Source organism: Columba livia, chromosome 8, assembly GCF_036013475.1.
Source record: "Columba livia isolate bColLiv1 breed racing homer chromosome 8, bColLiv1.pat.W.v2, whole genome shotgun sequence".
Taxonomy (NCBI): domain Eukaryota; kingdom Metazoa; phylum Chordata; class Aves; order Columbiformes; family Columbidae; genus Columba; species Columba livia.
Genome location: NC_088609.1, coordinates 2,864,023 through 2,886,101, shown reverse-complemented (window position 1 = coordinate 2,886,101; position 22,079 = coordinate 2,864,023). Strand labels below are relative to the sequence as shown.

Genomic DNA, 22,079 nt, shown 5'->3' with positions numbered 1-22,079 from the left:
GGAAAATGGCTAAAATGGACTATTCCCATGTTAGCCAAAGCGATGATAGTGGGAGTCCACAGTGGGATTAGTGTTTAGGCAATCAGGGCTTCAAGGGACAATGCCATTCAAGAGGCAACATGAACTCTTAGGGATGTTTTTCCCTTGCAATTGGTTGCACTGTCTAGAAATCAAGCAGGAGAGTGAGGAGCATAAGGCAAAAGGAATACAGACAGCCTTAGAGCATACACAGTCCCAGGGTAAGGGAGAAGGTGGTTGGCAAAGTGAAAGAGAAGGTGACCCACATGCTTAGCAAGGGCAATTATTTTAATGGGTCTGTCTTTTCTAAATTCCACATTGCACACACATAAACAGTCATTCGTAAAAAAAAGACTCGCACCAGAAACTCTGACTTAGAACACAAGAAACTCTCCCTGCCTCCTGCTACACAAGGAGGCACAAGATTCACAACAACATTAGTCGTGGCTGATCACAGAGGCGGACAGAGAGACAGACACGGAAATCCCGAAAGACAGAAAAAGGCGAAAGCATTCATGCTTTGGAAGGCAGCAGATGATCCCGTGTCCACCTCGTTGTGCAGGCGGGTGGTTGGAGTCACGGCTTGGCATACAGACCCATCACACCAGGGGATCAGCATCTCACTGGTCCTACACCTCTGCTTGCCCAGGTGTCATCTCTGCTGGTTGTCATCTCTTAGGTCTCAAGGGCGTCAGCTCTCAAAGCAACACCAGCTTTGTGGTGACCTGCGTGTGCAGCACAGGATGTCCAGGTCCTAGGGCTGTGTCGGGGTTCTCTGCATTGTACTGGCTGCGATGCCACAATGCAAGTGTGAACCACACTAAACTACTAGCCCACCCTCCAAGTCCAGCTTCTGTACCCATTCCATCCCAACTGATATGGGATGTGCCATTGCATTATCCATCACTGGTGGCATTCCACATTGCAGCTGCAATGAGGAGTGATGCCAGTACACACACACCAGACTTGGTTTTTAAGCTTTCAGTGAGTAGAGAAAGGAGTTGTACTGCTACCACTTGATTTTACTAATTTTTTGGCTCCAAGTACTCAAAGAAAAGAGCTGCAGTAACCGTATTCACATGGGTAATACCTCTGAAGGACTTCCAGCCTGTCGTGTGTTATTCCAAAATGCTATTCCAAAATGCTCGTCAGCCAGCAGGCTGGGAATCAAACCTACATCAGCGAGCTCTTCTGTTTAATTGCTACAGCAATCACCAGCAGGCAAAATCATGGGAACCTTTTGTTCAGCACAACAGCTTCTGGGTGCCGAAGGGCAGCCGGTGCTGCAGGCAGAGCTCACCCACAAAAATGAGCTCTAAAGGAGATTGTGCAGAGATCAGCCCATACAGACCCATCCGCCTTCAAGCACTCCAGACTCAGGTGTGATAATACCAACCCTGCTGCTTGGCAATGTGCTCATCTTTAAAGCAGCTTTAGGTGGAGGTGGGAGCGGGTATTTCCCCTCTCACACAGGCAGGGAGTTGTGCAGTAGCACAATTAATGATTTGCCCTGGACCTGGAGGCTTTACCAAGGACTTGACCCCATATCTTTCCATGCCAACATGACCGTCCTTCTCTCGAGCCTGCTTCTGCCCCTCCTAACCAGTAGACCAGCCCTGATAAAAGTCATACCAATGTAATTCCTTGATGTGAAAGGAGCTGTTCAAGGCAGCAAACTGATGGAGTACTAAAGGAGGACCCACATGAAGACAGATTGTTTGATTCCCTCTCATCAAGGAGTGAAATTCAACCTCATCCTACCCAAGCTCATGAAGGGATCATCAGCTGCAGAGTGGCTCCACAAGGCAACCAGGACACCTCATGCACTGACTGTGCAGCACCGTGGCTTTTCTCTCCAGCTCCCCCATGACCCATATGCCATCACTTAACCCAGCACACCAGCCATACAGTCCTCACAGTCTGGCCATTGGAGAGGTCTGCTAGTGGCCCAGGGGAGCCTTGGCCATAACACAACCTCTCCCTCTTTTCCAGTATTTCCCCTTCAGCCCTCTCGCCTCTCCATACACCCACCTCTGCTGACTAAAGCCTCAAGGCTGTGTTGCTCTCAGCCTAGCAAACTGCTGATGCTGAGCTGAACGGGAAGCATCACCTCCCTCTGTCTATGAGAGATGTGAAGTACCACAGGAAAGAGATGACTGAAGGAAACATGAGAAAGGCCCCAGGAAACCTGAGCGGTGTGGGGGCCATGGACTGTTTGCTGGACCTTCTAATCCAGGAAACTCGGGCCATCAAAGGGAATTAGTAGAGTGCAGGATGAAAATAAGCCAAGGACAGAGAACTTTACTGTTTCTCATTAAACTGTGCAACTCCCTGCTGCAGGATCACAAATGTTGAATGTTGACACACATTTAGGTGCAAATGGATTATTTCATGAAGAAGAAATCCATTCAAGGCTACTAAGTACAGGTACTACTCCCAGCTCAGGAAGCTCCTAAGTAATAGCGCATTGGGGGTGGGAAAGCATTTTAGGCAAGCAACACCTCGGTTTTGCCCAGTCTGTATGCTCTTCTCCACACCTTGTCTGAAATGGGATGCTGGGTTAGCTGGGCCTTTTAAGTGATCTGGTATGGTCATTCGTGTGTCCATATGACTTACTAGTTAAAGTCCCAAGAGTCCCATTTCAAATGTAGGATTTCCATAAACAGAGAATCTATGAAGCTGTTCCTACATAAAATCCACTCTCCTGCTGCTGCCTCCCCACATACTAGTCCTGCCTAACACAGCTGTCCTTGCCCACACTGGCCCCATCTCACAAAACATCTCACAAAAGGCCCATTAGCACAGTACCATCTCCCCAGCCTGGGTCACCCAGGGAGGAGCATTAAGCCTTTGCAGCATTAATCCATCCCATCAGGGTCTTTCTGAGGCAGACGTTGTATCTTTGCATTGAAGCTCTTGATAAATTCTCTTCTGCAAAATCATCCTATTGCTTTGCAGGCCCATAAACAGATTGAGCAGCCAGTTTCCTTTAGCAAGGAGATCCACTCCTGATTGCTCGCTCTCTGTGGTGGATCTCGCAGACACATCAGGGAGGGAGATACAGTCACCACCTTCCAGCACAGCTGTCCTGAAGCCCATACAGTTATTTGCCCTGTGCCCCAAGCTGATGTGTGTCCCAGGCCAACCTTCCACAAAAAGATGGAAAGGAAGCTGCCTAGCACTCAGTTCATTATCATGACCCACTGATTTCATTTGCAAGCTCTTGCGCATCTCTGGTTACCCCAAGAACTTGTCCCCAAAGATTCAGCCTGACTGATCTTCCATGATACACATCGTACTGAGCAGCACAGCTGCAGCCCAACCCAATTAAAACAAGAAGAAAAAAACAATGCTAGTTGCAATCCTTGTGATCCGTTGTCTCTTAGAATGGGTGGTAAAGTCACCCAAATGAAGGCAAGATTGAGCAAGGATTTTCAGTAGAGAGGAGGTTGTTTCACACTGCTTTTTCAATAGCAAACACATAGCTTCATCCCTACCGCCAAAAAGCCTGGAACTAAAAATGCAGAAATATTTTTGTGACTGAGTGACAGCAAGCTGTAATATACTGAGTTCCCGATTCTTTTACATTCAAGAATTGCTTCCCATCTGAGAAGAAAGAGCTGTCATTTTTCAGCTCCATGTAGCCCCTCCTTCCAGCCACCACCTTTCCATATTACACTAGACAAACTAATTTATTCCCCTCTTCCTATCTGCTCCTCAAAAACATCAGTCTGTTCCCAGGAACTGAGAGTCACCTTTTCACAGCAACATCATTATCAATTTTCTTTTAAAAGCCGTATAATGGGCATGTTCCTTTCAGCAAAATATCCAGAATTTTTCTGCTGTTGCATCCAATCGCTTACAGTGATTCAAAGAGACCCGTCTGTCTGTTGGCTTTTCACAAGCACCTTCCCCATGCCTCTGAACGATGGCACATCATGGATTATCCAGCCCACCCATTGCAGCATTTGGCTGGCTACTAACAAAAGCTCTGCCTGGGTTTAGGATGCGGACAGGTCCCTGGGCAAGTTGAGCTGGATCGCCTCTCCTCCAGTGGTGTATTTGGCCACTGGCCCATTGCCTTCCATGGTGAAGAGCTTGCAAGTCTTTGTGTTCTCATGGACTGGTGTGGACTTTTTCGAAGAGATGGGGGAATTTGTAGGGCTCAGCTGAACAGCGGTGGTATCCTGCACCGTGTGCTCACTAGTTTCAATTTCAAATGCTGTGTTGCCAGGTTTGATGAGCCCAATGTTGGAACCTGGCTTGGATTTCCTGGCCCCATGAGCTGGGGGCCTCCGGCTGCAGATGCAGCAGGCACCAAAGAATGTGAAGGCCACCACCAGCAAGATGGGTCCGATGATGATGGGAGGGTTGTTTACGGGGAGAAAGGTCCCGAAGGCAAATGCTCCCACTAAAGTGATGTTGATCCCTGCTAGCATGATGCAAAGTCCACAAGCACAGCAGAGAGCAGGGGATGGGAGGCCCTGAGGTCGTGTCTTTTTCTGGATGGGTTTCTGGGACAAAGAGGCACTGCTCTTTTCACTGAACATGTTGAGATGGATCTCAGAGGTCTCTTCAGTCCTCACGGGTTGTACACTTTGTTGAGAAGGTTAGCTCTGGTCTTCTGCTGCCTTGAAATCCCTGGAGAGGAACAGAAAAGCATGCAAGTGTTAGAGCAACAAAGGAAAGATGCATTTCTACCACTGTTCAAGGTGACCAGCATCTTCAGGTTTGCTGGCACCAACAACTAAGTACAAATCCAAGCCTGCTCTCAAGTCTGGGCTCTCTCTGTCCTTGGTGGTCATGCGCAGTCAGCCTCAGGCTTAAGCACTGACGTCCGTGTGCTCAATGCCCTTTGCCATCCACATGGATGATGTCCAGGTGGATCTGAGAGCATGATGGCCCAGAGCCTACACTTGCCTCTACCTAGATTATGAACCACAACACAGCATTGGACCACTGTGGCTGGGCAGACGGACGCACAGCATGAGCTCAAGTGTTTTTCACGAGGATTTAAGAACTGCTGCATACAACTCTTGACCCTTCCCCTACTCCATCCACCCTTTCCTTAAAATACAGGTTCTTCGGGACTGGAAATATGTTCTGCTGCCCATTGGGAGGGTAGCCGGTCTTACAGTGTTTGTCCTCACCCACAGCTTGTTTGCCTCAGCAACTGTGAAACCAAACTTGTGCAAGGTTCATGTCCAAGCAACACCAGCTCCTGAATGGAGGTTCATGGAAACTGAGATGATGAAGCTGGAAAAGACCCTGCATGGACATCTGCCTAGGACCCACAGCAGGAGCACATAGCCCTGACTGACAACAGCAGCTCCTCCACGGAGGAGATTATTGGATGTGATAAGAGTTGGCTTTGTGTTCACTGTACTTTGCTGGGAAGCCAAATTGCCAGTAGACAAATTGCCAGCAGTTTGCTGGTGATGCCTTTGATTTTACAGGCAGGAGAGTATTTCTCTTCCCATTCTGATTGCAAACAATAGCAGTCTGCTCTCTCCTACCCCCCTGCCTGGCTCCCTAGCTTCTTCCCTCCGTTCTGTCAAATCATTTTCAAGAGACTTGCCAGGGGAAAATTGATACCGCACAGGTTTCTATTGCAAGAGCCAAGAATCACTGCTTCTGTATTAACACTCTGCAGCCACTAAATTGAAAAAAAGCAAACCAACGCCCACCAGCGTGAACCATGCCAGTGGGATCAGCTGGGTGTTTTCAACATGTTTCCCAGGTTATGAAATTTTCCTGCACCTCCAGCTGAGACAAAGCTTTCTGCTCTTCTATGCGGTGTCATATCTCATTTCCTTGGCTTGGGCTTTTGTTTAGACCTGAATGAAGCACAGCAGTGAACTTTCAGTGAAGTTTCCATTCAGCGAGACATCAGCTGGAGCTGACAGGGACAGGCACATGAAATAATTAAATCCTTCCTCGTCTGGGAATGCCTGACTGGGGAGGAGTGTCTCTGCAGGCAAAGATTTTTCAGAACTGAAAGTGTGCAAGAGAGAAAGGGCATTTTCTCCATTAGCCAGGCTAACATCTATGCACGTTTCTCCAGCAGCATCCTTTTGTTCTGCCTGGGAACCCTGGCACACTGCTGTGAGCTGGAGCTCTGATTCTGCCTCGTTCACCAGCCCTGGACCAGCAGCAAAACATCTGATTAAAGACACACACATGCTGTTCTCAGCCCAGCTTTTACGGATGCCAGTCTGAATCTTTGGCACAGATAACCCAGCATGGCTCTTCCCCTCAGTTTGCCCTTCACCTTCCCGCTGCAAAATGCTCAGCAAGGAACAGCGTGACTTCTCATGGTTAAATCATATCACAGATTCACTCCACCAGGTTTCTCCCTCCCAACTCTTCAGCCCTTGTTTGCCCTCACCCTGCAATAATTCCCCCTCTTGTCAGAGCTGCTGGGCTCTACTGGGATACACAGACAAGCCACTGCCTCTGCTCCTAGGCAAAGAAGAGACCAGAGCTCATCCTCCCACTGAGATTTTCCAGAGGAGCTTCAATATGCCGCTCATCACATCTGTCAGCAGTCACCTGTAGTGACTCAGAAGAAACCCTGCTGGTTTCTGGCTGCTTTGAATGCTGCAGCGGTAACATCCAGCACAGTCCCCGGTAGCTGATTTTCCTTGTCTGGCAATTTTTGTTCGTCATTACAGGTCTTGTAAGCATAGGGGGTTACGCTTGGGCAAAATCCTCACCAGACCTCCACAGGCTGTAACAGGGGATGAGAGGGAAAAGAGGGCTTGTTCAGGCACCATAGTCAATCATAAATTGGGGCAGACTCTCCAAGGACAGCTCACCCCAGCAGGTAAAAGAGAACCACAGATCTGCTCTGGAAGGATAGATGACATTAGAGAATTATCCAGTTGGGCTCAGGGCAGCTACAGTCACCATCAGCTTCCCAGGCATTCATGGTCACTTCCCAGAAGGAGAGAGGACCAGATCTACAGTACAGAAATAAGAACTGGCACATAAGGATGGAGACTTTTCACGTTGCAGCTTGACAGGAGCAGGCACCAGCCACTCCTTTGGCCACCCTAGGACAAGCACACAGGTCCCATGTTGTGCCAAGGGACTGGTCAGGCAATGGCAGCTACCTGCCTCCTGGCATCTGAAGAGGGAAGAAAGGATGTTTGCAAATAAATGGCTATGGCTAAAGCAGTGACAAGAAGTTTGCCAGGAATCATCCTCCTAGGAGGCCCCTTGGGCTGGGTGTCTGGGAATGCATCAGTATCAGCCTGCAAAAAATGTCAGAGACTAGAGCAGAGAGTGTGACAAAACCCAGGGTCTTGGACCTCCTCAGATACATCTGCAGCTATAAAACATGCATTTTGTCAGTTCAAAGGGCCAGGTCTAACACAATGGCCGTGACACTGTCCAAAGGCTGAAGCTGAAACAACAGGAATCCAAGGGTTTGTGTTGCACACCCTTAGGTGGGCAATAAAAGCACATGAGGGTGACTGAGCAAGCAAGTCACCAAACCTGCAGAGATGGCATCAAAGAAAAGCACGGAGAGCCAAATGAGTCTCATTGAGGTTATGCAGATGGAGATATCCCCAGAACCATGAGACAGAGCTAGCTGGAGTGCTCGAAAATAGACCAGGAGTTGAGATCTCATTTAAACTGTGTGACCAGTTATGGGGCTTGTCACAACATTTCTATAGCTGCACTATAAGGGTTCTGGCTACGCTAGACTTCAGACAAAACTTATTTCCTATCCTCTTTGCTTGTAGCACATACACAACATAACAGACCTTTCCTGGCAAAAAACAATGGAGTCACTGGAGAATCCAAGGGGAACCCTGCCTGGAGTGGGGACCTCTCCCATTGGCTTGGGCACAGAGGACAGCACCATCACAGGGCCAGGACATGACCACCATATGCACCACAGCGCAACCAACGGTACATAGAAGGCAGAGTGTTTGGGCTGGGAACATCTAGAAAGCAGATCACTGTGTACTTATATCTTGATGTCCATGTAAAACAGCAAGGATTATTGACAGGAGATTCCTGTTGGGAAAGCAGATGAAATGGGGATAAGAAAGCCAGCAGAGCAGTGGAAGATAAAGCAAAAAACAAACCAAAACCACAGAGTGCCTTACACCATTCTTTTCCTGATAAGACCCTGCAACAACACAAAGTCCATCCTAATTCTCATTGTCACGTACAACAGAAGCATCTTTGTTCTCCTGTCATCTCCTAGAGTACAGACTGGTGCTGTGGGGAGAAGGGTCCCTCCCCATCCCCTTTGCAGTCACAAGAACTCACTGATGTGGGCAGCTCCCACTGCTGAACTGCCTGAGGATACCTGGCAGCTCTTACCTTCCACTTCATCCAAGTTAATGCGTTAAAAAATGATCAAATTTCTCCCCAGCCAAATTATCCTGTCCAAAATGAACAACTTCATTTCCACCAGTAGAGGAGAAAGTTCTCTTTGGGCTCTCTGTGTGAAACAGGTTCTTTTCTTACTGGCTAGAGTCTGGATTTCTTTTCCAAACAACATTTCAGTTTGAAATGCATGACTCCCAAACACTGCTGCACAAAACAAGCTGCATATCCAAGCTAGAGTGATGGAAATCCAGGGGCTATAGTGATTCCTTCCAGAGGAATATCCATCCTTCTCTATATTCTCAGGGGAACAGAGATGTTCATTCATAGCTCTGAGAGTTCATAGAGCTGGAAGAATATACTAACACATTGAGCCAGCATTTTAGGAGCATCATTTAAAGCCACACCAGCAGCAACAGCAACATGCTCAGCTAAGCATGCTCCCCCCTTAGTTGCAGTGAGGGGGATTGAACTGTCATCCCTCCATGCTGTTTCACTGCAGTAGCACAGCCGAAATATTTGACAGACCCCAGATGAGTCTCCTTTCCAGAGGTGTGATGGCACAGCGAAGTAACAAGTGTTCAACAAACAGAAATTGCAGTAAGACAGCTATAAGCACCCCCCGCACACAGATAGACTCACAAACACACATATATGCACCCTTTAGCTATTAGGAGAATTGCAAGACTTTTTCCCCGGGCAAAGTGCTGGGAAAGTCTCCAGCAGGGCCAGAGCATGCCCCAGTGTCTGGAAGAGGAGGACACTTACCTAGGCTGACACATGGAGCCAGGGAAGGTGATGGAGAATGTGGGTGCCCGGGTTTCCTCTTCACTCTTCAGTCCGGAATGACCAAGCCATGGCTAGTACCAGCAGGGTTGGAGCTGGAAGCCCAGCTGTGCACTAGGAGAAAGATCTCACCTGTCTCCTTCATTGTCCTCACCAAGCTCGGGAAACTTTGCTGGGGCGCCAGGCAAACCCCGGGCAGTTCCCGGGAGAGCTCTGTGCGAGCTTGGCCGCCTTCTGCCCACTTTCCTCGTTTCCCTCGGAGGACGATATCCTTTGCTTTAGGCAGAAGGGGGTTCAGACGCAGCACCGCTGCCCCAGCGCATCTTCTCCTGCCGCCTCCTCCTCCTCCAGCCCGCGGTCCCCAGCCAGGCTGGACCCGCTGCCTCCCCCGCTGGCCGGCAGGCTCCCCCCCTCTCCCCGCTCCTTCTTTCCCTTCTTCCTTTTCTACTTCAAGGCTGTAGCTCCCGCCCCCTTCAGCTGACAAAAGTGCCCGGAGCAGAACAGCCCCTTTTTCCCCTCGGGGAGAGGAAAAGCACCGGAGCGGGTGTGAGCCGAGGGGCAGCCCCAGCCCCGCTCCGGCGGCCCCGGAGCGGAGAACAAAGCGCCGGGCGCCGCACGGGGAGAGGAGGGGAGAACCACCGCCAAATGCCAAGGAATAAGATGCAGGCACTCCGCTTGCTGCGGAGAGGAAGGGATCTCTTAAAGGCAAGAGGTTTGAAACACACGGTACAAATAAATAAAATTGTATATATATGTATATATACACAAATGCTGTCTTTGGATCCTGGAAGGATGCAGGAGTGACTCCTCGCTGGGCAATCGGCAGTGAAGGATGCTGAGACAGGACCTCCCAGAAGTGAAAATGCTCGGAGTGTGGGAGCTGGCAAATAAAAAAAGACGTCCTGAGATGCAAAATTAATGTTTCCATGTGGCAGTCAGGTCTTGGGTACACTTAAAGGTATTTGCTATAGAAATATGCCTGGACCCTGCTGCAAGCATAGCCAGGATCTTGGCTCCCACATTAAGAAGCCAATCACCACCTGTTTGAAGAGTTGGTGAGCAAAGGAAACAAGACAAACTGCAAGTTATGCACTGAATCCTTCCACAGCTTAAGCGGTGCTGACACTCATGTCCTCTTCTGCTCTCCATGCCCATGCTGCTGTAACCAGCCTGGATGCTGCCAGCAGCAACTGAGCAGATCTTCTCCAGATTATTGCAGAGGAATCCTATGTGAATTGGGCTGGAGTTGATTCAACATGAATCATGCTCCCCTCTTCTTTAAATTATCACTTTCATGATCTCTATAGAGGAGGAAGGAGAAAGGTAACATAGCAATGGTGAAAAACAAAGATCAAAGAAAGTGCTGAAGAGGAATGAACACTTACTTCTCTCCGTTCTCCAGGCACTACTCCAGTCTGGGTATTCTTAATCCAGCAGCATCTTCTACTGCATCACATTGTATTTCACCTTACAGGTCATCCTTCAAGCAAAAACAAGCTTTGCAGAAAGGGGTACAGCCCCTGCTGAGGAAGACAACTCTGTTTGCTCCTTAGCTTGAATAATGCTAACAGAACACTGCATGACTTGAGCAAGAGGGCACAAGGGCATCAGGAAAGCAGTGCTTCTAGAAAGAAATATCCATGAAATCTCATTTCAGACCCTTCCAGGGGTGCTGTGTCTTCTCTAGAGATTCCTCTGCCCTGTAACAGGAGGTTCACAATGGCTCAGTGTTCTCATCCCTACCAGAAAAGTGATGGGAGAGCACATGATGAAAGATTTTCTGGAGAAAATCTCCACAGGGCATAACTGAGACAGTTCCACATGTGGCAGAATTGGTGTTTGGTGTTTGCCAACTGTTGCTGGGTAGAAGCTGGAGAGGCTGAACTTATTCTTGCTGTGGTTCCTCAGAGCACAATGGAAACAACCCTATAAACCATGTTTATTTAGGAACAGTGGCTGTCAGAGCTAAAGAGACTTCCAGGGGCATTGATTCAAGTCCCCTGCTATCACATTGTATAATAGCATTCATAAAGCGCTCAAGCTCCCATGGGGGTCAATTAATACCAAATAACCTATGAGCTGTTCCTTAATTGCACAAGGCAGTGATGAAGAAGTTTGCGCCTGCTTCAGGTTGGCTCTTGCATGACTCTACAGCACACTTTCTACTTAATGGTCCATAAACCAAATAAAAATGCTTTACTGAAACATTATATATTTAGGGCTCCACTGAAGCAATAATTCCGAGTTTCGCATATGTGGCCCTGACAACCTGGCACTGGCAGACTGCATTCACATGATTAAAACAACTGCTAATTCAAGAACTAAAATTAAAGGCTAGATTTCCCACTGGTATAAATCAGAGCAGATTCATTGCCTTGCAAAGCTTTGATAGGTCACAAGGATTCGTGATTTACCAGGGGGGTTTTGCCTGACTGATGGCTCCTAATTTCAGACTTGCCAGCAACTGGGAAGCCCTGCCTTCTTCAGAGGCAAGATCCTAACCCTCGGATGAGGAGAAATTTATCCCTCTCAGAGAAGCTGTTTGTTTCCAGTCTTTGCTGCATTCAGAAATGAGCTGAAGTCAGAAATTTCTGAATGAGAGGCAAAATTGCCTGCCTGCCCTTTCCCATTGTCAGCTCCTGACTCCGGTTTACATGACTAAGAAATCTATAGCTGAAGCACTCCTGCACCCACAAAGACTGGGCTTCAGCATCACCACCTCCTGGTCTGAAGCAGGTCAGGATGGCTACTACTCCATAACAAGTCCTTAGATGTCACACTGGTTTTGGGGGGTTTCTCTCTGCAAGAATAGCTGAAAAAAAAAAGGTGGGAAGGGTAAAGACGATCCATGCTTTCATAGGGGTTTCAAAGGATTTTGGTTGGGGCTAACACTGGAGTGAAAGTGGATGAGCAGCATCCACGCTTATGAGAACAGCGGGATGCTAATATCCCAGTTCCTTGGCACAACAAGACCAAAACCCAGCAGCCTGTGATGCTGCCCGCTGAACCATACCCATCATGCAAAAAGCATGTGGGAGACAGAGAACACCCTGGAAGTTCGTGGTCCAGTAAGATCATTATACAAAGGTCACTGCAGATACGTCCCCTGCAGATTCCCTCAAGGTCTCTGGAGCCGGCACCTTTCTGTGCATTTACCTTTTAATTGCCTCTTAAGGGGAAGGGAACATCAGACTGAATCTGCTGTTGTTCCAAACGGATTTTAAATGCCACCATGCCTGTCTGAAAGTTTGCACTGCAGCAGGGTCCGGCTCTGTCTCATGGTGCTGTGCTCTGTCCTATCTCTTGCAATGCAGAAGAGGGCAAGGCCAACTTCTGCAGCTATGTTTACCTGTCCATAACATCAAGTACAACAAGAAGGAGATAGATAAAAAAATAAATTAGTATTTGTCGTTCCTAGAGGCAGCTGTGAAATTACTGTGCAAGAGATTCAAATCCATGAAGGAGATGTCTCCTTGTGCAGCATGTAATTAAAATCACAGGACTCTGCCATGGAGGAAAACAGTATTAACGTGCTCAGACCCAGAACACAGATACAACTGGGCCTGTGAAACTCAACAGATGAGCTGCAGCTGTTGGCTCACAGTGTCCTCACGTTTCTGATCACTGGGAATGGCATGAGGGGGAAAGCTCACTCTAGGTTTGACACAATCTTCATAACCTAAGCCTCTGCTGTTGAGGCGGAATAATAGGTAACGTAGATTTCTTTAACTGGTCCCATATGACTGTTCTTATGTCAGGGACGAATCTTTTGCTGTTTCTGATTGTAGATCAAAGCTTGCTTTTCTGATCAGAGACTTGGCAGCCACACCACATGCCTCATCTCCGTCAAGACAATATTCAACATACTCACTGCACCTCAGCAGGGACAGTTCCTACTTTTACTCTGCTCTTCCCAGGAGCTTTCTCATCCTGCACAGCACTGTCTTCATGACCTAAAGCATCTGGGGCAGCTGTTCCCAGATTCGTTAGCCAATGCCCCCATCCCCATGCCTGCACATGTCATACACCAAAGCCCTTCAGAGCAGGGGTCAATTAACCCCCAATTAACCATTTAGCTGAAGGCTACAGGCAGAATATCGCTATTTCCTCATTGTGTTGCATCTCCTCAGTGTGCTGGCAGCTTCTTACCATGTTACTGCAGAGCACTCAGCCCAGCTGAACCCACCGGGTTCAAAGAGCTGTGACCTGACGCAGACTCAACCTCTCCTGCATGATCCACTCATGTCAAGACTCCTGCACACAGTCTTGAGGAAGCTGAAATCAGAACAGGATGCTGGTGGGAGATTGACTGGGAAAGGTATGAAGTGTTGTCTCCATGTCACACTGTGTGGGGATTTGGGTCCTGGACAGAACATGGATCTCAGCTTCGCAGTCAATGGTTTACCAGTGTGACTTGCAGCATCTCTGAAGCTTTGCCTCTACCCTCTCATCAGATGATCCTCTTCTCTAGCACCTTTGTGGCTTGGTTGGTTTGTGGGTTTGTTTTGTTTTAAATAATTTAAAGATAATTTTTAAAAACAAACAAACAAACAAACAAACAAAAATAGACTTTAAGATGTTCAAACAAGTTTCTACTTCCTGTGACACCCTGCGAAAATACTGAGTTGAAGTAAGCAGATGAGAAACATCCGCGCAAGTGGTTGTCCTGTTACACAAACAGTACAGTAATTTTTTATGATGCTTTCTCAAACAGAAGGAAATTAGCAGGTCAGTTATCAGCAAGGGACAAATATTTTTAATTACCTTGCAGGGAGGATTATGTCTTCTGTGTTTAATCCTGAAAGGTTCCCACTGGCAAACTAATTAGAAAGCAGCTTCACGGGAAGAGCAGCCCTGAAGTTATGTGGCTTTGTTCACCCAGGGGGCAAACGCCCAAATCATTCTCCTCTGTCACATCGTGATCCTCTCTGCCAGCCAGATCACACCAAAGGACAGTAGATCTGGAAGAGACAAAACCACACAGTATACCCATCAGCAGCTCTACCTCATTATTTCATATACAGATCATCAGATACCCTAGTGTTACATCATCTTCTTTAAAAGTAGTGCTGGTAGATAATTTAGTAAAAGGACTGTTGGCTCCTCAAAAACCAAAATCACAGTGTGCATTATATATTATACTTTATATACTGTATGTTACATATTAGATACTACAGTATTTTTTTCTTATCTTCCCCATCTTCTCCAGGAAGAATACACAAATGCATCTGATCTGCACTTGAGCTGCCAAGGTAATTAACAGCCTTGATGGGGTAGGAGTCATGACAGTGAGGTGCTGATCCAGCAGAGCTCTTACATAGGTGCTTTTTCTAGGAACTGGCCTATTGAATTCAGTGGGACTACTCACAAGCCTTAAGGTAAGTATGTGCTTTCTGTGGTCAATACCTTCACCAGATAAAGCAAAGGTAACACCAGAAGAACCAGTGATATGCATGGGAACAGAGTCAGGGCCCACACGTGAAACATCACATGAACAAGGAACTGCCCTTCCAAGAGCATTTATGCTCTTCTGTTGGAAGTATGTCTTCAGTGAATTTAAGCATGTTTCTAAGGATGGGATTTAGGTGGTATCACAAATCAAAAGTCATAAACTGGGCTTTTGGTCATGAAGAGAATCAAAAGTGATGGAATCTGAAAGGGAACAACTACTAAGTGTCATGTCCTCTTTGAACCCAATTCTGGTGGCTGAGACAAAGCACAAGAAAGAGGACAGACATCTATGCCACCTTCTGACACCAGGTGATCTACCACATTGTTTCAGCCTTGGGAACCAAACCCACCAAGTGGTCCTTGCCCCCCACCCAGTCTCTTCCTGTCCATTCAGCCACTGAGGTATCTCCTTCTGAGCAATGTCCCGCTGCCCAGCTGAGCCATGGAAGATATCAGAGGTTGTCTGCAAACATGTTCTTGGGTGCCTCAGGTGCAAATACATTCATCTCACTCATCTCCATGGGGAAAAGCACGCACATGGTGACTTAGACCATGAAAATCTGTTTCCCAGTGGAGGCAGGCTGAGCTAGTTACTATGGGTAGAATGGTGAATAACAAGCTTTCCACATTGTGATAATTTCACCATTTTCAATTATGTCTCCATTCAACCTGTCCCTGGACACGGAGACCAAAACCCCTTTGGAATAGATCTCATACTGCTTTGTGAGCCAGCAAGAAGAGACTTATTTTGTGCCTGTTATATCTACCATCTGGTCAACTTGCAGCATGCCAGACCACAAGAGAAACTAATTACCACCAGCACAAATCACATTACTCTAGCCATTTTGGATTCCTGGAAAAACTAGCTTTGAAGGATGTCAGAATCAACATTACCAACAGATGATGTTTTTGTCTGAAGAGGAGACATGTCTTTGATCAGACTATCACTGCTTAGGGCAATGATGCTCTTGTTTCTCACCCAACATTCTTCCCCCAAGGGCTGAGGCTCTACATGGCAATGCACAGTCTACAGTGATGATTAAAGCCCAGAATTACAGCTAGTGCTGAAAAGCAAGGTCAGTGTGATGCAGTTCATACCCCTTCAAATGTCTAATACCTTGGACACAGATGATATCTTTTGCAAGTTTTTGTGGCTTGCAAAAACTCTGGGGCTCCTCATGGCTCAATCTGCAGTACAACAGCAGAGCACAAGGTGAGTACTTAACTCTTCAGAACAGCAAAATAAGCAAGACTTAGGTGAAAAATATAAATCAGGAGTCCCTATTTGTCCTTATGTGAAGGTCTGGAAACATTTTCAATGAGCGCTCTATTTCCTCAACTGCAGGGTACATTGAAAAGAGAGAAGAAGAGGAGAAGGAAGAGGAGAAGGAAGAAGAGAAGGAAGAGGAGAAGGAAGAGGAGAAGGAAGAGGAGAAGGAAGAGGAGAAGGAAGAGGAGAAGGAAGAGGAGAAGGAAGAGGAGAAGGAAGAGGAGAAGGAAGAGGAGAAGGAAGAGGAGAAGGAAGAGGAGAAGGAAGAGGAGAAGGAAGAGGAGAAGGAAGAGGAGAAGGAAGAAGAGAAGGAAGAAGAGAAGGAAGAAGAGAAGGAAGAAGAGAAGGAAGAAGAGAAGGAAGAAGAGAAGGAAGAAGAGAAGGAAGAAGAGAAGGAAGAAGAGAAGGAAGAAGAGAAGGAAGAAGAGAAGGAAGAAGAGAAGGAAGAAGAGAAGGAAGAAGAGAAGGAAGAAGAGAAGGAAGAAGAGAAGGAAGAAGAGAAGGAAGAAGAGAAGGAAGAAGAGAAGGAAGAAGAGAAGGAAGAAGAGAAGGAAGAAGAGAAGGAAGAAGAGAAGGAAGAAGAGAAGGAAGAAGAGAAGGAAGAAGAGAAGGAAGAAGAGAAGGAAGAAGAGAAGGAAGAAGAGAAGGAAGAAGAGAAGGAAGAAGAGAAGGAAGAAGAGAAGGAAGAAGAGAAGGAAGAAGAGAAGGAAGAAGAGAAGGAAGAAGAGAAGGAAGAAGAGAAGGAAGAAGAGAAGGAAGAAGAGAAGGAAGAAGAGAAGGAAGAAGAGAAGGAAGAAGAGAAGGAAGAAGAGAAGGAAGAAGAGAAGGAAGAAGAGAAGGAAGAAGAGAAGGAAGAAGAGAAGGAAGAAGAGAAGGAAGAAGAGAAGGAAGAAGAGAAGGAAGAAGAGAAGGAAGAAGAGAAGGAAGAAGAGAAGGAAGAAGAGAAGGAAGAAGAGAAGGAAGAAGAGAAGGAAGAAGAGAAGGAAGAAGAGAAGGAAGAAGAGAAGGAAGAAGAGAAGGAAGAAGAGAAGGAAGAAGAGAAGGAAGAAGAGAAGGAAGAAGAGAAGGAAGAAGAGAGAAGAGAAAATCAAACCATTTGGATTCTGCTGTGCTTTAGCCAGATCCAACATAACTTCATGAAAGTTGTTACAGTGACTTCAGTGAGCTGTGAACAAGGTCTGTAGGATGCTGCCTTCTGAATATTTACCCTCTGGTAGAGAGCAGATGTCTGTGGCCTCCATGTGGGATATCAAGTTATAACATGGCAAAGCACAGATCATTAATCACATCCTTAAATGAAGTGCTTATAAGGTCATCACGTCAAACATTGCGTAGCATCATTGTGCCTGCACAAGTTTTATTTTACATAAAGCCCAGGGAAGAAGCTGGTTAAAACACTTGACTCCAGCTCATTAGCTCTGCTGCAAAGCCTCTCTGCCCATACACTTAATCTTTCTGCCTCTCGGTTCCTGCACCACCCTCCCAGTGTCATCACCAAACAGAGAACAGGTTCTACTCTGCCTCCAAGTACCTCTCAGGCACCAGAGGCGGGAGTTGCTGCAGTTGCCTATAGCAGATGTGGACTTGCATATACCCCACATCAGATATCATGACTACCCACCGGTCCATATAGGGCAGCTGTTTCTCGCAAGTTTGAGATTAGTTCCACGTGACAGACTTCTTTTTGCCTCCAATATCAGCATCCAGAAGAGAAAAAAAAATCCCATTATAATTATGTGCTATAAAAACTATGGCAGCTCATGCATTATTAATTCAGCAGGTTTTGGAATAAGATCCTCAGCAGAAAGCGGTAGTGTGGTCACATAGCTTTTACAGGGTTTTATTTAAAATAGTTGAAGAGAGAGAAGAAGAACCTCACGTCAAACAAGTTTTACCTCCTGCCAAGAGCAGTCACCAGTGTCTGCCCTTGAAGACAACCAAATCTTTTCTTTTAGGCAACTGGCACACAACAGAGGCTCCTACTTCACCATGCTCTTCAGAGACTGATACGATCCATAACCCAGTGAATTAGGAAATGTACCTCCCTTCTGCAGCACAGACCATTACAGAGACATGCCAGCAGGTGTTGGTGGGGTTGAGTTCAGAGCAGCAGCATCTAGATGAGCATCACCAACCTGTAACTTGGCTGGCTGATAAGAGAAAGTATTACTCATCTCCTACAGCTGGGGCAGGACAGGAGCTACAGAAGCACCTTTCTGCAGGCAGGTTTTAGTGCTATTTAACTTTAGGAGTCACTGAAATTGGACTATTTCGCTTTCCCCATCCTACATGCAGACAGTGCATGTAGAGGGAAAAGCTGCCTCGACCATCAGTAAGACCCTGCTAACTCCTCCACCCAGCAGACTGGCTAAGACCAGGTAAGATTTAAGCACAGGGCTCTCATCTACCATCACCACCAGGATCATGTGAAATCATGATTAAATCTCACATGCTCTTTAGCAAAACTTGTAGATTTGAGGAACTGAAGTGTCATTAGAAGCAGATGTTGGTTTACAGGAGTGTTTTTCCAGTACCACGTCACAGATGTGGTCAAAGCTGGACACCCCTTCCCTCATCACCTTTCAATATGCTTTTTGTAAGACTCACATTTCACCCCTTCCAGAGAGATCAGGGACCAAAGGTACCAGGTGCTGCATATAGGCACATGGATGTAAGGGATTTCTGTCTCAAAGAGGGCAGGGGAATGGCAATACACACATTCAGCAGAGCAGGAAACTGAGGCATGGAGACTACGTCAAGGTGAGGCACATTCCAAGACCATGGTCAAGACCTGCCTCCCCCAGCCTGGGAGGCAACGGGGACTTTGCAGGATCTGTGCAGAGACAAAGAACAACTGCAAAAATTCTGTGAGCATCCCACCCGCTGCCTAGGGGACTGGAGCAATCAGCACTCAGTCTCTCTAAGGTTTGTGAAAAATAAGGGCTTCACAGCTTTTCTCACTAAATCATCTGTAAAAACAGAGTAAATGACACTTAACCTGCCTGAGGAGTCATTGCTTGCCTATTCCTTAGGTAATAGAATTGCTGCCTAGAATTATTCACCACTACTTAAAGCAAACAACAAAAAAAAAAGTGTTCTGGGTATCCAATGTCCAGAAGATCAAACTGTGCAATAAACAAAGCAGCAGTTCAGATAAGAAACAGACTGGGAAAGCCTGGCCAGTGCTGGTTTGACTGGGGTTAGTGCAACAGCAAACTGCTGAAGAAAGATCTGTAGGACCAAATGAAGCCCAGACTGATTTGCAACCATTTTTTCATGCCCAGCAAGTGAGAGACTGCCCCAGAAACACCGCAGTGTGTTTGGATGTAGGATGAACTCATCAGCTGTTTTCTGAAAAGCCTGAAATGCTGCAAACACGATTAAGGAAGAGAAAGTAAAAATAAATAAACCAAATGACTGGAAAGACCTTGGATAAGTTTTTTCTGTGGCTATTTAAAAAGAGTAAAATGGTCTCATCTGAACACAAAATCCCACCTTTTTCTCCCATATGCTGTTTAATTGATCATTAATTTCTCTAAAAGATGACAGGCAGTGACCAGAGGGTATGGAGGCATTTCCCCTGCTTTCTGGTCAGACAAGGACTGGACTTTCCTCACTTCCACAGAGAAAAGGAATCAGGATCAGAGCTTCTGCTGAGCGTCCATTTGCAATTCTGACCTGCTGCTAATTGCACTCCCTGGCCATCCATCCCTGCCCAGCCAGCACAGAGCTTAACTCCACCAAAGAAACCCACTTCTTAATGACCATCACCGTTCTCCCTGCAGGTTTGGCTTTCTCAGCTCTTCTCAGGATCAGAGAAGGGTGTTCACAAGTGACGAGCCCACTGTCCAACCTCTGCAGCTGAGCTGGTGAGACAACATGCATCCCCAGCCCCTTCCAATTACAAACTGAACTCTGGCAGCAGCACCACACACTGATTTTAGCACACAGGCTGGGAGCATACACTGAGCCGGCTCTGCAGATTCAGCTAACGAGGGGCACCTCATTAAGCACCTCGGGGAGAGCTTTCAACTAATGTGTTTTCCTTTGCACTCAAGATGGGCCAGGAGCATTCACAGCCGATGCTGAAAGGAGCCCGTGCGCAACCGCTAAGTCTTTAAGTGCAGTAAGTCAATGACTTGCCATGTCTGATGGTCTCTAAATAATTAAGCATGTCCCTTATCACTCCTTGCTGCTCCCTTGGCAAGTTTTCCAGCCATCATGTCGCTGTCACCTTCCTGCAATGAAATTACTGGGGGGGCTTCTAAGTGCCCCCAGCCTTCCCCCTCTGCCACTGTCAGGCTGCCTACAAGAGAAGCCGGCTCTGCTGTGGCAGGGAAACAGCTCATCACTTGGTCTCCAGCATCTTCTCCAGGGCCTCCACCCTCCTTACAAGCTCCACCTTACCGAGGACACCACATCATCTCTGTCTCCAGGCTTTTAGCACCAGCTCACCCACAAGGAAGCTGATCCCTTATCCATGCTGTGCACGGCTCCCGGTGTCCCCAGGCACAGAGGGATCACAGGCTCAGCTGGGTGTTTGTCACATTTAACCCCATTTTATAAAAAGTGGAGACAAACACTCCCCCAATCCTTGTTTCACCCAAAAGAAATCTTCTGTTGGCTCCTCTGTGTGTTTGAATGGGTGCAATTTGATGCTGGATTGAAAGTGCACTTGTACTTCCCTGTGAGATTTTCTGCTCACTGCTGGGGCTTGTACAACACCCACTCATCTCCGTGGGAAATGGTATATGCTTCGCAGAAAGAGCAAGAAGCCAAAGTACTGAGAATGTGTGTTTCTCAAGCAGTTCCCTGTGCAACCGCAGCTTATTTCTGATACAATAACACGGTGATCCCAGCTTTTGGAGAGATGGATTAAATCAATGATTAATTTAAAGTAATTTATGCCTTTTAACCATTCAAGCATATTTCCCAGGTCTGAGACCTGCAGGATGTGCTGGATCAATGCCTGGAAATCTATGCATATTATTTAAGGTGTAACTATTTATCCCCCATAGCACAGTAACATCCCCACTGCTAAGGAAATAGTTCATCACTTGGCTCAGCCAGAGTGCAGTTTTCTGGCATTTTGGATCCAGTTTATTCATTTGCTCCCTTCAGGGATCATCCAACAGGTCTGGGAGAGCACAGGGCAGTATACAGAGATAAGCTTTTCCCATCTAATGTACCCCTGTGGTTCCTCTATAGCTCCTGTTCAGCTTTAGCCCACCCTGGACAGGAGCCAAGGATGGTGACCCCAGCTCCCCACAGACAAACACATCAGAAGCCCCTGGAACAGCCCAGAGGATAACAGGGGGGTTGTAAACTCAAGCCCTTCCTGTGTTTATCATGCAACACAGTTTTGGTTGGTTTGGCTTTTGTTTTTTCTGACCAGGAGGTTTTGTCCAGCTCCCGGTGATGACCACACCACCCATGACACAGGACAGGGATTCCTGCACCAGACAAGCACTGAGAAAAGGTTGTTGTGACTTAGGAAATGAAGAGATGACAGAATCCCAGAGTGTCAGGGGTTGGAAGGGACCTGGAAAGCTCATCCAGTGCAATCCTCCCATGGAGCAGGAACACCCAGATGAGGTTACAGAGGAAGGTGTCCAGGTGGGTCTTGAATGCCTCCAGAGTAGGAGACTCCACTCCTTTTCTTCCTACCTTTGCCCCAATGCCCATGTGGCACCTTCAGTATGACCCAGTCTCTCTGCACCTTGCTCATCCCTCCACAAAACTTGGTTAATTATGTTTTGGGCATCTCAGTCTCCCTGGCTCGTCTGTTCAGCCATAAACTCTCCTGCTCTGCTCTTTGCTCCAAACCTCTGAATGACCAGAGAAATAAATACAGTGGCAGAGGGACTGAGCTGACAGTGAATTAGTTTTATAAACAACATAAAGTTGACCCTAACGGGTCAAGTGACAGAAGTGCCCATGTGGGGAGGGAGTAGCAGAACTCAAATGCAGGAGAAATAAAAATAAAACAATTTAATGCAATAAAATTTCTGCAGTTAGAACTTGGCTGGCTAGTTATATCACAAGTGGCATGTTTGCTGGAAAGCATTAATAAAACCTGCAGTAAAATCCAGGAGGATGTGTAGGAAACATTACACAGGAATTTATGGGTTTGCTGCAAAGTTTTATGCTCTCGATACTGAGGCTGAGTTCCAGAAAACAGACTCTGGGGTGGGCTGGTAGCTCATTC

General features: G+C 47.0%; 1 protein-coding gene across 2 annotated transcripts; it reads right to left on the bottom strand.

Moving 5' to 3' along the window:
• Positions 1–288: 288 nt before the first annotated feature.
• On the bottom strand, positions 289–21,845 carry TMEM275 (transmembrane protein 275). Of its 2 annotated transcripts, XR_010474204.1 has the most exons (5): positions 17,493–21,845; positions 15,719–15,789; positions 10,536–14,111; positions 9,133–10,451; positions 289–4,659 (listed from the first exon to the last, which is right to left on the bottom strand). XR_010474204.1 is itself a non-coding variant. In XM_065071463.1 (3 exons), exon 3 carries the CDS (start codon positions 4,566–4,568, stop codon positions 4,020–4,022), a length of 549 nt encoding a protein of 182 aa, XP_064927535.1. In that variant the 5' UTR covers positions 4,569–4,659; positions 9,133–10,451; positions 10,536–11,957; the 3' UTR covers positions 289–4,019. The 2 variants fall into 2 exon arrangements, 1 of the variants encoding a protein (XP_064927535.1); XM_065071463.1 differs by lacking the exons at positions 15,719–15,789; positions 17,493–21,845 and having other exon boundaries at positions 10,536–11,957.
• Between the last annotated feature and the right edge of the window lie 234 nt (positions 21,846–22,079).